We start from the raw sequence: 16,132 nt of genomic DNA, 5'->3' as shown, positions 1-16,132 counted from the left end.
GCACTAGCTGTGATTGCAACAAGGAAAGTCACCTGCCTCCCATACAAATAATAAAACAATGAGCTACTTGCCTTTGAGACTGTAGTGTCTAGGCTGCAGATATAGAGAGGAATTCGTTATTAACCAGGCTGAAGTAGAGTCGAGTCAAATGTGAAGGGAGTGATCAGTTCCTATGTAAGGCAGGCAGCCCGCCCCCCCCCCACCCCAATAGTCTAGAGAATGCAGAAATGAGCATCATCTCCTAAGACTGTAGGTGCAGTCTGATTTTACCAATTGATGATACAGACCTGGGCTAGAATCTCTACTCCCTTCTTGGTTGTTGTGTGATGTAGGGCAAGTCATTAACCTGTTGGAGCCTCTTGTTCATCTCAAAAATGGGTGATTCTCTAGTCTTTACAAGCAGTAACTTGAAGAAGCTGTTAATAGACATTGTAGAGTGCCTGGTACATAGTAGGAACTCAAGGGCAACTCTTATTTACTGTTGAGAGCCCTTGGACTGGACACCCTCCATTCTCCAGCCTCCTCAGAGGCCGATCTAGAGTTCTAGCTAAAGTGTTAACCCAGAAACTATGCTCTTTTCCAGGCCCTCTGGCAGTAACGTGGACACTCTCCTCCGCCTCCGAGGACGACTCCTTCTGGACCATGAAGCCCTGTCTTGTCTCCTGGTCCTGCTTTTTGTGGATGAACCAAAGCTAAATACTAGTCGTCTACACCGAGTACTGAGAAATCTCTGCTACCATGCCCAGACCCGCCACTGGGTCATACGCAGCCTGCTGTCCATCTTACAGCGCAGCAGTGAGAGTGAGCTATGCATTGAAACGCCCAAGCTATCCTCAAGTGAAGAAAAGGGCAAAAAGTCAAGCAAGAGCTGTGGGTCAAGCAGCCATGAGAACCGGCCCTTGGACCTGCTGCACAAGATGGAGTCTAAGAGCTCCAACCAGCTTTCCTGGCTCTCAGTATCCATGGATGCAGCCCTAGGATGCAGAACTAATATATTCCAGATCCAGCGTTCAGGTGGGCGCAAACATACTGAGAAGCATGCAAGCAGTGGCTCCACTGTCCACATCCACCCCCAGGCTGCTCCTGTTGTCTGCAGACATGTTCTGGACACACTCATTCAATTGGCCAAGGTGAGGAGCTTAAAGGAACAGTCTACGTGAAATCTGAACTCTGAGGGAGCTAGCAAGTCTTTATTAGCTCTCATTACTAAAGCCTGTATTATTATTTCTGGAAATTGCTATTGTCCAGTAAATAACTTTGTGGATTTTTAATTTTCACTGTACAGTTTTTATGCATTATCTCATTCAGTCATCAAAACAACCTTCAGCAGTCTGTATTATTTCCATTTTACAGATAAAGAAGCTGGGATACAGAAAGTTTTAGTGGCTCTGTCGTGTGGCTAGTAAGTGATGGAGCTGACTGGACCTAGAACTTAGTTTAGTCCTCTTTTTAATAAGCATTGCTGCCATTTGTTAAAGGCCTGCCTTGTGCCAGGAACTACGCCAAATATATAATATCCTTTAATTTCCTTTAATTTCACAAGGTGGTGTAAGTGTCCTCCCATTTTGTAAATACAGAGATTGATGCTCAAAAAGTTCGCTAATTGTCTCTCCCTACAAAGCCCTCGTTTCTTTCTAGGCTGCTTTGCCATCAGTTGGATAAAACTGTATGACGGCTCTCCTATGTTACCAAAGCTGTCCAAAGGATTGGAGAGCCTAGGAACCAGTTGTTATTCCTTGTCAGGAAGACATATTTTCTATGTAGACCCCCTAGACCAAACTTGTTCTTCTATTCCCTGCAGGTGTTTCCCAGCCACTTCACACAGCAGCGGACCAAAGAAACAAACTGTGAGAGCGATCGGGAAAGGGGCAGTAAGCAGGCCTGCAGCCCATGTTCTTCACAGTCCACTAGCAGTGGCATTTGCACAGACTTCTGGGACTTACTGGTGAAACTGGACAACATGAATGTCAGCCGGAAAGGCAAGAACTCCGTGAAGTCAGTGCCAGTGAGCACTGGTAGTGAGGGGGAATCCTCCCCATACAGCCTGGAGGCCTCCCCACTGGGGCAGCTCATGAACATGTTGTCACACCCAGTCATCCGCCGGAGCTCGCTCTTAACTGAGAAACTCCTCAGACTCCTTTCTCTCATCTCAATTGCTCTCCCAGAAAACAAAGTGTCGGAAACACAGGCTAATTCTGGCAGCGGTACTTCCTCTACCACTGTAGCCACCTCAACCACATCTACCATCACTGCCACTTCCAACATGCCCACGCCCCCTGCTACAACCACCCCTGTCACTTCTGCTCCAGCCCTGGTTGGTGCCACGGCTATTTCCACCGTTACCGTAGCTGCCTCAACCACAGTGACTACCCCCACAACTGCTACCACTACTGTTTCAAGTAAGTGTGGATGCAGGCTGGGAGCTGTGGGGGTGTATACCATCTCACCCCCCACTCTCCATCCAGTTATTCTTCCCTAAATGATAGTGATCGGCTGGGTTTGTTTGTGAGACCCAAAGGTGTTCAGTCTTGTCCTCATCAATCCCAGTTCTTTTTCTCCTCCTCCTTCCTCCTCTCCCCTCCCCCACATACACACACTCTCCTGTGAAGACCAGCCGGCATTCATTGAATGTGGCTAAGCACCAAAAAGAAGAGAGCTAGAAGGTTCTTGTTTTCAAAGAACTCCCAGCCTTTCCAGCCTGGTTGAGGAAGCCATTTCTCAGAGGAAAGAGTTGAAAAGCAAGCAGGATACAATGTGAATCATGTTAGAATAAAGTAGCCAGGCTGTTCCAGGAAGCGAAGAGAAAGAGTCCTGCAGCAGACTAGTATGAACTACATGGAGACGTAGGTTTGGAAGAGGAGGCTTTGAGAGAGGACTCTGATAGTGGGGCAACAATTGAGAAAAACATCTGGGATTCTTTGTCACTTTAAAAGGTACAGGTATAAGAGTCCTTGGCATCCCAAATCATTTGGCTTTGGCGGGTGGTTCTTCATTCTAACGACTTTCCCTTTTTGAGGCCCTGAACAGTTCAATGATTCCTTGGTTCTGCTGCTTAAGCCTTTGGTATGTTGAGTCTCAGGGGCTTACAGTGTTCCGTCTGTTTCCTCAAAGCTACTACTAAGGCCAGCAAATCTCCAGCGAAGGGGGGTGATGGGGGCAGCAGCAGTGCAGACTTCAAGATGGTATCATCGGGCCTCACTGAAAACCAGCTACAGCTCTCTGTGGAGGTGAGTCCAAGCTCTTCCTGTCTCCCAAGGCTGGGGGAGAAAGGGTAGACGGGTGGATAAGGTTTTAATCCTGAAGTTGGGGTTTACTCCTTTTCCCTTCTTTTTCCCAGGTGTTAACATCCCACTCTTGTTCTGAAGAAGGCTTAGAGGATGCAGCCAATGTGTTACTACAGCTCTCTCGGGGGGACCCTGGGACTCGGGACACTGTTCTCAAGCTGCTACTGAATGGAGCCCGCCATCTGGGTTATACCCTTTGTAAACAAATAGGTAATAACAATGGTAAAGCATCATTTCAGAAGGTTTTTTTCTGAAACCTTCCCCTTACGTATTACCTCTTTCAGGAAGTCTTGAATCTGCAAGCTGAATCAAATTCCTATGCTTCTATAGCATAGCCCCCAAGCTCTCTTCTGTCATAGCACTGAAAATACTGGGTTACCATCTAGTTCTGCTCAGTTTTTAAAAAGCAAGACTGGGCTCCTCTCTGTATCCCGAGTGCCTGGCACATGGTAGGTAAAGGCAAATGAGCATGCATAGGACTGGCAGTGCCCTCTTGTTTCTCCATTCTGGACACTTACAAGAGCCTTTTGACAAGCCTGCTGAGGCAGCTTTGGCGCCTCAGAGGTGCGCCTACACTGTGTTCAGGCTCAGGAATTAAGAGTTAAAATAATACCATCTGCCTTTGTGCAGTTTTGAGGGTACAAAAATTCTAAGAACACTTGGAAATCCTCTAGTTTCAGTTGTCTTCCTTCCCGTCTTACCAAGAAGAAAGCTAAAATACAGGTGATAAAGTGATTGAATAAAGGAATAGAGCCAGATCTTTCTGTTTAGTCTCTTTGCTCTCTTCCATCCCCATCCCAATCATGGGTCTCCCTAGATATCAGCTACATGTTTAGTTATCTACTTGTCATAAATGTCCCTGGAGCTAAGGTGATAAGAGAGTTGACTGGACTGTAGGACCCAAGGCATTCTTTGCCGCATCAGAATTGTGAGGTTCTTCTGGAAGAGGCCTCTGACCTTGACTGCTACCATTTACTCAACACCTATGGGCCAGGCAACAACCTAGGCACTCCCCCATAGTTACCGCCTAATTCTCAAAGCAGCCTTGTGAGGTTAGGCAGTATTAGTCCTATTAAGATAGGTAAGCAATTTGCCTAAAATCACCACAGAAAACTCAGAATTTCAAAAGGTATACAGACTCCAAAACAGGTCATTTTCCTCTCTGCACTGACCTGTGTTTTGTGCAGTTTCAACAGATTCTTGAGGCCAGGTAAACTGATAGTCCCTGGGTGGTTGATTGATCCAGAGCACACACAGCAAGACACACAAAGCAAAATTCCTGCTTGCTCCAGGTTCTCTGTAGCTGAGCAAAAAGGGTGACCTGGGCAGGTTTCTTGGAAAGGTTTCCCTTTCAGTTGCTTCACTAGCAAAGTCTCTGAACACTTCCTGGCTCCTCTGCCTACCAGGTACCCTTCTGGCCGAGCTACGGGAATACAACCTGGAACAGCAGCGGCGAGCCCAGTGTGAGACCCTCTCTCCTGATGGCCTTCCTGAGGAACAGCCACAGACCACCAAGCTGAAAGGCAAAATGCAGAGCAGGTGGGTGGTAGCTGCCCATCTGGCTGTCGCACTAGAATCTTGGACATTCTGAAAGGTGGCTCTTGCTGGTTTCCCCTCTCTCTGGGCAGATTTTCTTATCTGTCTTATACACATTTGACCTTATTTTTTTGTTTTTGCCTACTTGCGAGATTTCCTTGTGAGATTTCTTACTCCTCTGATTGACACCAGAAAGCCCTGCTTGCTGAGTGTTTATGCTTTGATGCTGTCAATATACGCAAGCGACCTCTACACTATCCAGGTTTGACATGGCTGAGAATGTGGTAATTGTGGCATCTCAGAAGCGACCTCTGGGTGGCCGGGAGCTCCAGCTGCCTTCTATGTCCATGTTGACATCCAAGACATCTACCCAGAAGTTCTTCTTGAGAGTACTGCAGGTCATCATCCAGCTCCGGGACGACACACGCCGAGCTAACAAGAAAGCCAAGCAGACAGGCAGGCTAGGTATGAAATTGGAGTGTCCAGTTGAGGGGCAGGGTTGGTGGTGGAGAACCCAGAGTCCCCGGAGGGCAAGACTTAATGTCATGTCTCCTTCCTGTTTGACCTTTCCAAAAGGAAGTGACGAATCTTTCTTAAAATATTGATGGCTGCATTCTGTATCTCACTCAAGCTGCCTGCATAGGAAATTCATTAGTGCAAGTAGGAATTAAGGGGGAGTGGAAATCTGGCAAGGAAATTGAGGGCGGATCTTCTGCTAAACAAGATTTTAACTCACTGAGTGTACCTCCTTTCTGTTTCCTTGATCACTTCTGACTAAAACATTACAGCCATGTCGCCTCAATCATGGCCTGCCAAATCCTACCTCTTTCTTCCTGTCCCACAAAATCCTGTCACCTGCCACCATCCATCTGCCTAGCACCATGTCCCCTGCCCTTGTCTGTAACAGTAGCTCTTAGTGCGTGATACAAGCACTCTGAAGCTGCCTGAGCTAAAGCTCAGAGACCTCAGCAAGATGCCCCGTGGCAGCCCAGGAAATGGGAAAGTATTGGGCATTCCCTCTTTTTACATTTCATGTCTTGCCTTCTTTCTTTCTCCCAGGTTCCTCCGGTTTAGGCTCAGCTAGCAGCATCCAGGCAGCTGTTCGGCAGCTGGAGGCTGAGGCTGATGCCATTATACAAATGGTACGTGAGGGTCAAAGGGCGCGGAGACAGCAACAAGCAGCAACGGTTAGCATGATGCCTGTGGCCCCTCATTCATTTGTCTCTCCCCCACCACATCATCAGTGGGGTTTCACTGCCCTTACCTTGTATGCTTTTGCATTAAGTTTGCTATATGAATGCTCTGGGCAACAGGGTTACTTTCTGTTGGTGTTTCTTTTTTTTTAATTGTTTGTTGATTGATTTGTTGGTTTGGTTTGGTTTGGTTTGGTTTGGTTTGGTTTGGTTTGGTTTGGTTTGATTTTAAAGCTTGGCCATCATACCCCACTCCCAGCTATCCCGTCAACAATGGCGCTTTTGCAAACTACATTATGCTAAGTGTCTGGGTTCTGAGGGGATGTGGGTTGAAGATTTTTCAGTCTCATGGAACAGTTCAGGTACATTAGAGACATCTTAGGAATTCTACTCTTGAAAATCCCCCAAGCTTGGTACACATCCCACGCAGCCTCTTCCGGCTATGGCTGTTCCCTCCACCCTGGCCTCTGCCTCTGTTCTTCATACTCCTTTGGCACTTAGGCACTCGGGTACTTTTAGGAGGAAACCTTCAGGTTCCTAGGTAGCCAGCTCATTGTTGGGATCCCAGCACAGAGTGTGGCTTTGGCAAAAGCCTGGCATCGTGTATTTATGCTGTGGCACTCTCATGGTTTTCCTGTCCTTGCAACATACAAGTCACCTTCCCAAGATCCAGGATAAAAGGTATCCTGAGGTCTGGTTTTGCTTTCTGTAATTCCTATTATACAGTAGCATTTCATTGAGCATGCTGGGAACAGCCTAGAACCTGAGAGCCTTGACTCCAGCAAGGTAGAAAGGGAAAATAGAGAGCTATTATTCTGGAGTTTTGGTTTCGTTTTGGGTTTTTTTGGTTGGTTTTTTGTTTTGGTTTTATTTGGTTTTTTTTTTTTTTTTTTTTGGTTTGGTTTGGTTTGGTTTGGTTTTTTGGTTTGTTTGTTTTTTTTTTGGTTTGTTTTTTGTTTTTTTTTTTGTTTTTTTTTTTTGTTTTTTTTTTTTTTTGGTCCAGCCTCTTCCCTGCCCAGCCTCTTTCCCACAGCTGATAGGACAGAATTTTTTTTTTTTTTTTAATAATCCCACCCATCAAAGGTTGCACTGATTCCCCTGTTTTACCTTTTGCGAACAAAGAGCAAACCTCCCTTCTGCCCATCTTGGCTTTATATTTGTGTACACATTTAAACTGTCCCCAGAAACCTTGAATTCTGTATGCAAGAGGCTGGTGTGTGACTAGATACAGGTCTGGAATGGAGTGGAGGCAATGCAGGCATCCAGGGAGGGAGCTTGCTAGCTCAGGACAGCAAACTTTGTGGGAAGGTCGTTCTTTTGTCCTGGAGAGCTAAGAGAACTACCAGAGTTTCCTGACCGGATATGGAAAGCTTCTTTCTAAACTTAGGATGTGTGAGAAGCAGTAGGGCCGGCTCCTAGCCTGTCCCTGAGGAATGCAGAGTTGCACCCTTTAAGTGACTTTGTCTCCCTTTTATCCAGTCGGAGGGAAGCCAGTCAGAAGCATCTGTCCGGAGGGAGGAGTCACCCATGGATGTGGACCAGCCATCTCCCAGTACCCACGACACTCAGTCCATTGGTCAGTACTGCTTCTTGTTTCAAGCCCAGCAAAAGGAAGAGTCAGCCTTCATGGAATGTTTGCTGGAGCCCCTGCTCTCATCATAACATAAGCTCAGTGTTAATAGGCGTTTACTAACCAAGATCACTAATCGTCAACCACCTCGCCCTCGGTGCAGATTTGTGGCACACATTGTGAATCCTGTAGTAAAGAAACTATGATATGATGTGCATAGAGACAACATGTATTTGAGTCTTGGCTCCCTGGTTTACTAGCCCTGGGACCTGAGGCAGACTTCTCTGTGCTTAAGTTTACTCCTTTAAAATAGGGGTGTTCAGCCCTGGCTGATGTGGCTCAGTGGATTGAGTGCCAGCCTGCGAACTGAAAGGTCACCTGTTCAATTCCCAGTCGGGGCACATGCCTGGGTTGCAGGCCAGGGCCCCATATGTGGTTGTGCAAGAGGCAACTGATCAGTGTATCTCTCTCACATGGATGTTTCTCTCGTTCTCTTTCTCCCTCCCTTCCTCTCTAAAAATACATAAAAATCTTTTTTTAAAAATAGGGGCATTCAGTTAGGACTGAATGAATTAATGCATATGTATAGTGCTTAGAGCAGTACTTAGCACACAGGGGATGCTGTTATAAACAGCATTTCTCAAAGTTAACTGTACATAGAATACCTTTTGGTACCCCCTTTTTTAAACAGATCTTATTTTTTTTAGAGAGAGGGGAATGGAGGGAAAGAAAGAGAAACATCAGTCTGTTGCCTCTTGCACTCCCCCAACTGGGGACCTGGCGTGCAACCCAGGTATGTGCCCTGACCAAGAATTGAACCAGCGACCCTTCAGTTTGCGAGATGATGGCCAACCCACTGAGCCACACCAATCAGGGTACATTTTGGTACCCCTTTAACACATTCCTTTGGGATGGTGTTGTCATAGGACATCCATTTTTGAGCTACCAGTATACTAGATCATTTAATAATCCATAGGTATACTGGGAATTAATGAGGCAGTAAGAAGACCAGCACTGTCTGGTACAACTTTCCTGCAATAGCCACTATTTCACTTGCACTAGCCACATTTCAGGTGCTTGGCAGCCTGCACTTGAAATGTGGCTAGTGTAACTAAGAAACCAATTTTTTTATTCTATCTATCTTATTTAGACTTAAATGCCATTCAGTGTAGGACTAGAGCTTGCTTTCAGATGTCACTCAGTATTACTTAGGGGCCAGTGGGCCGGTCTACTTGATTTGTCTGATGGCCTGCGCGTTTGGTCTGGGGGAAATCTAAATGAAGAGAAAACTTTGAAGGCTTTCTGACTCTCTCCTCTGTGTGCCCTGTAGGCTCAGATGGCAACTCACAGGGGGAGAAGGAGAAGGAAGAGAGGCCACCTGAGTTACCCCTGCTCAGTGAGCAGCTGAGCTTAGATGAGCTGTGGGACATGCTGGGAGAGTGTCTAAAGGAACTGGAGGAATCCCATGACCAGCATGCGGTGCTAGGTGAGTCACGGCCTGAGGGCCCAGGTCCCAACCCACTAGTCTGCTTCCGGGCTGCTTCTGCTCACCAAATTTTCTTCCTCTAGGTGTCACTCATCTTTATCAGTGTCTCTGTAACAAGAATTCAAAGGAGAGGGTTTTGGGTTCCCCCCCCCCCTCTGACTCCTGTGTCAGAAAGAAAGAAAAAAAATACTTTCCTTCTCTTCTCATGGCTGGTATCTTTTACTTTCTAGACCAGGGGAATCTTTATACAACTGGTTACCTATCCCATTTTCCTTTGACTTTAATGAAGTTCTGACCTCCTCTTTGGCTTCATTTTTCTATGCTACCATTATATTTCTTCTACAAGTTTTCATTATTTCTTCTTCCACATTGTACTTCTGTAATTTGATTATGAAGAAGAGGTTTATATGTTGAAGTTTGTAAAACATCACCTCCCTATCATTGCCCCCCAGTGCTACAGCCTGCCGTCGAGGCCTTCTTTCTGGTCCATGCCACAGAGCGGGAGAGCAAGCCTCCTGTCCGAGACACCCGTGAGAGCCAGCTGGCACACATCAAGGACGAGCCTCCTCCACTCTCCCCGGCCCCCTTGACCCCAGCCACTCCTTCCTCCCTTGACCCATTCTTCTCCCGGGAGCCCTCATCTATGCACATCTCCTCAAGCCTGCCCCCTGACACACAGAAGTTCCTTCGCTTTGCAGGTACAGGGAACTCTTAGGCCCCCAGGTGTATAGGGCTTCATTTTTTTTACAAGGCCATTTCATACATTTTATCCTTAGCTGGTGCTCGCGCACGTGCACACGTGTGTAGGGGTGGGGGGAGTGAGGCTAGTGTGGTAGGGACTGTCTGGAAGCCCTTGTGTACCATGCTACCTTTTTTTTCTGAAACAAGAAAGTTGCTGGCTGGATGGCTGTCATCCAGTCTTTTGGGACCCATGATGGCTGATTCCTGCTGTCCTTTCTCATCCCAGAGACTCATCGCACTGTGTTAAACCAGATCCTACGGCAGTCCACCACCCACCTCGCTGATGGGCCCTTTGCTGTTCTGGTAGACTACATTCGTGTCCTGGACTTTGATGTCAAGCGCAAGTATGTGCCCTGGATGTTGGTGGGGGTGGGAACTCTCCCAAGTGACATCTCCCCTTCGAGAAGGGAGCCGAAGTTCCCCTCGCTGGCAACCCTTGGGAGGGTGCTGGATTGGAGGGAGAGACTAAAGTCCCATTCCATACTTTGGGGTAATACAGGAAGTACATGTAGCCATAGTATACCTAACAGCAGGGTTCAAGGGACCTCCACAACATTCCTGTCTTCTCTACTCTTCCTTCCTTTGCACTGGCACATGCTTACCTGCTTGTTACAGAAATTCTATGCCATAATCCCTGTGAGCCCTTATTTGGCAGAGATGGGAAAAATTGAGAGTTGGCAGTGAATGACATATCTCTCCCAACTCCTGGGCATTTCGCAAGGGGTACAAGTAGGGAGCAGGGATCAGAGTGGTTAGAGGGTGGGGAAAGCATCATTGTGAGTCTTCATTCTAATCAGGCAAACAGAAGTTTGCTCCGCCACCCCCAATCCTGTTTTCCTTCCCTCCCTACCTCCCAAGATATTTCCGCCAAGAGCTGGAGCGTTTGGACGAAGGGCTCCGGAAAGAAGACATGGCTGTGCATGTCCGCCGTGACCATGTGTTTGAAGACTCTTACCGTGAGCTCCATCGAAAATCCCCTGAAGAAATGAAGAATCGCTTGTAAGAGCCCATAGCAGAAAACAGACAAGATGGGAGGGTGGGGTCCATTCCTCTGTCATAGCGAAGGCTTATTCAGGCACCAGATGTACAAGGGAACTTAGGGAGGTGCTGCTCTCCCCAGTAGGAATTCACAGTTGGAATCTCGCTTACATCATCTCACTGACCTGCCTCCCATCTTCTCAGCCGGGTCTCATAAGACTAGTTTTCTGCTGGCTGGTTGGCTGGCTGGCTAACCTTTGGCTGAGGCTACCCAACAAGTATCAGACAGAAGAGTCTTTGGCATTTACAAAGATAGACCTTCTGGCTTTGCAGAGCGAGATTTTTTCTGTTGCTATACAAGGAACAGAAAGCCTGCTGGGCAAAGGGTACCTTGGGGTGGGGGAGACCACACTTCCACTAGTCGACCCCCACTGAATTGGTAATTGCTCTCTGGTGAGGTTTTGTTGCGTTTTTTTTGTTTGTTTGTTTGCTTTTTTTAGTTTAAAGATTTTATTTACCTGAGAGGAAGGGAGGGAGAAAGAGGGAGAGAAACATCAATGTGTCGATCGCCCCCACTGGGGACCTGGCCCACATCCCAGGCATGTGCCCTGGCTGGGAATAGAACTGATGACCTTTCGGTTCACAGGCTGGCATTCAGTCCACTGAGCCACACCAGCCAGGGCTGTTCTCTGGTGTTTTTAATTTCCTAGAGGAGATTGACTCTTTGTAATACCAGAGGTCATGGGAGCAATGAGATGATAGACCTACTGGAGCAGTTTAAATGCCCCTAAATTGAGAAACTTGATTCCTCCCCTCCCTCATGGCATGGACTTGCTATCCATGTAATCGCACAGGAAGTGAGAGGGACTTCTGAGACAGACTGGGCCCTGCTCCTCCACAACCAAATCGTTAATAGACATTGCACTCTGTGCTCAGTACTCTCTGACACCACTTGACCCCTGCTTTCCCTAAATGACACCTCATTTAGGCCTCTCTACCGTTCCTACTGGTGTTCTATTAGTGATGCCCTTTTTGTCCCAGAGCCCTCCTCCAGGCTGTCCCGACACTGCATTCACCTCTGTCCTGTGACCTTGCACTCCCTATCTACAGCATCAATCACTTGCTGACTTGGGTCCTGCTGTGTAAATGAGTGGGTTTGTCCTGGGCTTTCTGCCCATCTCTGTTTCTGCTCTCTTACGCAGGTATATAGTGTTTGAAGGAGAAGAAGGGCAGGATGCTGGAGGGCTCCTGCGGGAGTGGTATATGATCATCTCTCGGGAGATGTTTAACCCTATGTATGCCTTGTTCCGTACCTCACCTGGTGACCGGGTCACCTACACCATCAATCCATCTTCCCACTGCAACCCCAACCACCTCAGCTACTTCAAGTTTGTCGGACGCATCGTGGCCAAAGCTGTATATGACAACCGCCTCCTAGAGTGCTACTTTACTCGGTCCTTCTACAAACACATCTTGGGCAAGTCTGTCAGGTGAGGATGTGACACAGTCTTGGGGCTGTCGTCAGTCTTGGGAATCAGGTCCTTTTTGTGTTTGCACCTCTATGCCGCCTCTCCTCCATCCCAACCCATGATCTTGTCTAACTGTGTTTTTCTAGATATACAGATATGGAAAGCGAAGATTACCACTTCTACCAGGGCCTGGTTTATCTGCTGGAAAATGATGTCTCCACTCTAGGCTATGACCTCACCTTCAGCACTGAGGTACGTCAGGAAATCCTGACTGCAGCACATTGCAGCTAGCCTAGGAGACCCGTTCTAGGATCACCCTTGAATTGGCATTGGATAACCTCATGGTTTTAAGGAAGTATCTTGACTTCTTAAAGCCCCGTGCCCCATTTCCCATCTGGCAGAGAGCAGTGGGTATTTGTATGAGACATCACAAACAGAAAACCCAGAATTTGTGAAACGATCCAGGCTGTTTCCTAGTTTCCCCCTTTATAAAAAAGCAATGCTCCAGTGCATGCTCTGCTACACTATTCTTCATTCCCAAAGGAGGGTCCTTGTAGAAAAATGATATACATGAAAACAAAATGTTTTTACGGTAAACTCTTCCACCAAATTGTTTTCTATCAAGATTATGTTGTGTTACGTATGTTAGCTGTGCCTTTTCCCCCTCTTTTACCCTTGGTCTTTTCCTATTAGGGAGTTACGAGCTCATGAGAAAAGTCACTTTTTTTATGACCTTGCTTTGTCTCTCTGCCCAGGACATGGTAAAAAAATGTAGGGTGTGTTCCCAGGTATCTATGTAAATCCCATCCTAGACCAAGCCTGATACATACGATTTTGGGTGTTTTAGGTCCAAGAGTTTGGAGTCTGTGAAGTTCGTGACCTCAAACCCAATGGGGCCAACATCTTGGTAACAGAGGAGAATAAGAAGGAGTATGTACACCTGGTGTGCCAGATGAGAATGACAGGTAGGGGAAATGTCCCTTGGACCCCCATGTTGCTCAGTATGGGAAGAGATCAGGTCTCACTTCATTTCATAGACATTATTTTCTGTCTTACCCCTATGCCAGTCACAAATGCCTTGCACAAAAGGAATCCAAAAACTGAACCAAAAATATTTCTCTTCACCTACCATCCATGGGGGGCCCAGAGACAGAGTGGCAGGTGAGGCAGGCAGACCAGTCACCATCCTAGTAGCAACAGGAGCTAGATTGGAGGGATCTCTGACCTGTAACAGTTACGTGAGTTCAGATGTCATATGGCATGTTGGTTCCCTCTCCAGGAGCCATCCGCAAACAGCTGGCGGCTTTCTTAGAAGGCTTCTATGAGATCATTCCAAAGCGCCTCATTTCCATCTTCACTGAGCAGGAGTTAGAGCTGCTCATATCAGGACTGCCTACAATTGACATTGATGATTTGAAATCCAACACTGAATACCACAAGTACCAGTCCAACTCTATTCAGGTGAGCTGCTGCCAGCATTCCCCCCACCCCCTTCATCCCTAAGCAGTGCTAGTTTGCATGTTACCAAATAAGCCAGTACTCTGACGGGAAGGGCGTTACGTATGACCACTTACCTGTATGTAACTCTTTATTCTTCTGGATCACATTTTCAGGTGATGTTCTTGCTCATCCTATAAATGAACTGAAGCCCTTCTCACAAAAGAGAATTGTCTAGATTCCAAGTCCCATCCCCCCGCCTTTTGTAGGAGCTCTCTATCTAATGCTGGTTTCTTAACGTCCCTTCCTGCAGATCCAGTGGTTCTGGAGAGCATTGCGTTCTTTTGACCAAGCTGACCGTGCCAAGTTCCTACAGTTTGTCACAGGTACTTCCAAGGTGCCCCTGCAAGGCTTTGCTGCCCTTGAAGGCATGAATGGCATTCAGAAGTTTCAGATCCATCGAGATGACAGGTCCACAGATCGCCTGCCTTCAGCTCACACATGGTAAGAGGGTTTGTTCTCCTTTTCAGCATTCAAGTTGAGCTTGCATATATACCACTTTTAGGCACCTACCCAAGGTTGGCAACTTCAATCTGGCCCTGGCTACCCTGGTCCTGGGGTAGCTCAAGTTCACTGATTTTTTTTGGAGAGGCTAATGTCTGAGATGTGAAGCTGGCCCAGACTCACAGTTGAGGCCGGGGAGACAGTGCAGATGAACACTGCCACACGAGAGCACATATATTCCCGGCCTCTCAGTGTGGCTGGAGTAAGGAATTAGAGTTGCAGGTCGCAATGAACTTGGCAGGAGTCAAATCACCAGTGACCCTGAATGGCTCCTTGGAGCTTGCATTCTAGCCCATAGACAAGGCCATGGTGTTTAAGAAGTGACAGGGTCAGATTTATGTTTTAGATGCCTGACGGCCAGTAATGGGGCCACATTAGAGGGCAAACTGGGCTAGGACAAGATTGGGAGTCCACAAGAAGCAAGGAGTAGGTTCCCTCAGGGAGAAGTCACGTGGGCATTGTGGGAACCCAGGGATTTGGTTATTTTTTCATTATGTACTGATCTTTCTTCTTTCCCTAGTTTTAATCAGTTGGACCTGCCTGCCTATGAGAGCTTTGAGAAGCTCCGCCACATGCTACTATTGGCCATCCAGGAGTGCTCTGAAGGCTTTGGGCTGGCCTAATAAGCCCCACCCCCACCACTGTGGGGTTTTTCTACCATTGTTGGACCTGGGAATGGGGGAAATAAAAACAAATGAACCAGAAAGAAAATGTTGATACCAATAAATGAAATCCACCAACTCACCATGTGTGTGTCCCAGCTGCCCCAATCTCCTCCAGTGCATACCTGTTCCCTTTCTCCTGCTCATTCTTTCTCCCCCCTCCTTTTTCTCACCTCCTCTCCCTGTTCCATGCCGTCCATGATCCCCAGCCCATGTGTTAAAAAGGCAGTAGCCTTTGCAGGGACCTGTTTGTCCCAACTGTTTGAACAGTGTGCTCCTCAGAGTCTGTGTTCAGAAGGATTTGCTGCATTGAGACTTGAAACCTTTGGATAGGGGAAAAAATTATATATATATATATTTTTTTGTTCTGTTTGCATTTCTTAATTTGTGCTTGGAATGTGTTGATGTGCACAGCTAATGATTCAATGCGAGACAAGATTGGCGTCTGTGTTGTGGAGGTTTCAAATAAAGAGCACTCTTCATAACTCACTCTTCACAGTGGAGTTTTTTTCAAACTAAAAGAAAAGAAAAAACCCTTGAGCGCATGCTAGACATGTAGAAAAAAGGTCCAAATGGACTCTCCAGAAAACTATCTCTGCCACCACCACTGGTGCACACCCTCTTTTGAAGTTGGTTTTCCTGTAGTCGGGAGAGAGGGAGAGCCACCACGAACTGAGGCAAGTCAGTTTTTTAGAATGGGATCTGCACTTGGGGGTGGTGATAGCGTTAAAAGATTGCAGCCAAAGACAAAAGTGTCTTGCTTGAGGGGAACAAACCAGTAAGTTGTAAGAAATGTTCTGAGAACTCAACACAACGTACTGTTTTTACAACAGCTCAAATCTGGGAGCTCAGTTTAAATTTTTTGATTAATGTTTTACTTTATTCCTAACAAATTTCAAATAATTTGACAAGCTCTCCAGAAGAACAGCCTTACCATCTTTTTGTCTTTGTTTTGTTGTCTGCCTGTCTGTCTGCCAGTCTGTTCACAGATCACCCAATAGTCTCTTGTGGCTTTTATTCCATCCAGCCCTTAAAGCCAATCTAAGGACCTCAGTTCTTTAGAAAAAAATAATAAAAATTTAGTCAGAAAAATAACCCCAAGTATTGCTTGCTTTGTGCAGTTTTTCTTATTCTCTGGGGCTCTGCTTCTTAAAAGATTTTCCCCTTGATCATGTCACAGGGTGTGGATCTAGGAAAGCAGTGATGTGTCCT

General features: G+C 46.8%; 1 protein-coding gene across 10 annotated transcripts in view; it reads left to right on the top strand.

Moving 5' to 3' along the window:
• Positions 1-15,385, top strand: part of HUWE1 (HECT, UBA and WWE domain containing E3 ubiquitin protein ligase 1) — a 160,934-nt gene extending 145,549 nt beyond the window's left edge. For 9 of the 10 annotated variants that reach the window (XM_054565717.1, XM_054565723.1, XM_054565725.1 and 6 more), the window contains 18 exons: positions 584-1,130; positions 1,802-2,399; positions 3,112-3,227; positions 3,338-3,494; positions 4,691-4,823; positions 5,083-5,285; positions 5,880-6,007; positions 7,493-7,589; positions 8,914-9,069; positions 9,522-9,767; positions 10,037-10,154; positions 10,669-10,809; positions 11,991-12,278; positions 12,404-12,509; positions 13,105-13,222; positions 13,537-13,718; positions 14,008-14,198; positions 14,779-15,385. In XM_054565717.1, the coding sequence (XP_054421692.1) occupies positions 584-1,130; positions 1,802-2,399; positions 3,112-3,227; positions 3,338-3,494; positions 4,691-4,823; positions 5,083-5,285; positions 5,880-6,007; positions 7,493-7,589; positions 8,914-9,069; positions 9,522-9,767; positions 10,037-10,154; positions 10,669-10,809; positions 11,991-12,278; positions 12,404-12,509; positions 13,105-13,222; positions 13,537-13,718; positions 14,008-14,198; positions 14,779-14,881 (3,628 nt within the window). In that variant the 3' untranslated portion in view covers positions 14,882-15,385. The remainder of the gene's footprint in view (positions 1-583; positions 1,131-1,801; positions 2,400-3,111; positions 3,228-3,337; positions 3,495-4,690; positions 4,824-5,082; positions 5,286-5,879; positions 6,008-7,492; positions 7,590-8,913; positions 9,070-9,521; positions 9,768-10,036; positions 10,155-10,668; positions 10,810-11,990; positions 12,279-12,403; positions 12,510-13,104; positions 13,223-13,536; positions 13,719-14,007; positions 14,199-14,778) is intronic. The other variant, XM_054565722.1, reaches the window with a different exon arrangement.
• Positions 15,386-16,132: the final 747 nt, after the last annotated feature.

This window comes from Pteronotus mesoamericanus, unplaced genomic scaffold (genome assembly GCF_021234165.1).
Source record: "Pteronotus mesoamericanus isolate MK-2021 breed Mesoamerican mustached bat unplaced genomic scaffold, CSHL_Meso_final contig_166, whole genome shotgun sequence".
NCBI classification, from domain to species: Eukaryota; Metazoa; Chordata; class Mammalia; order Chiroptera; family Mormoopidae; genus Pteronotus; species Pteronotus mesoamericanus.
This window is presented reverse-complemented; position numbering and strand designations above follow the sequence as displayed.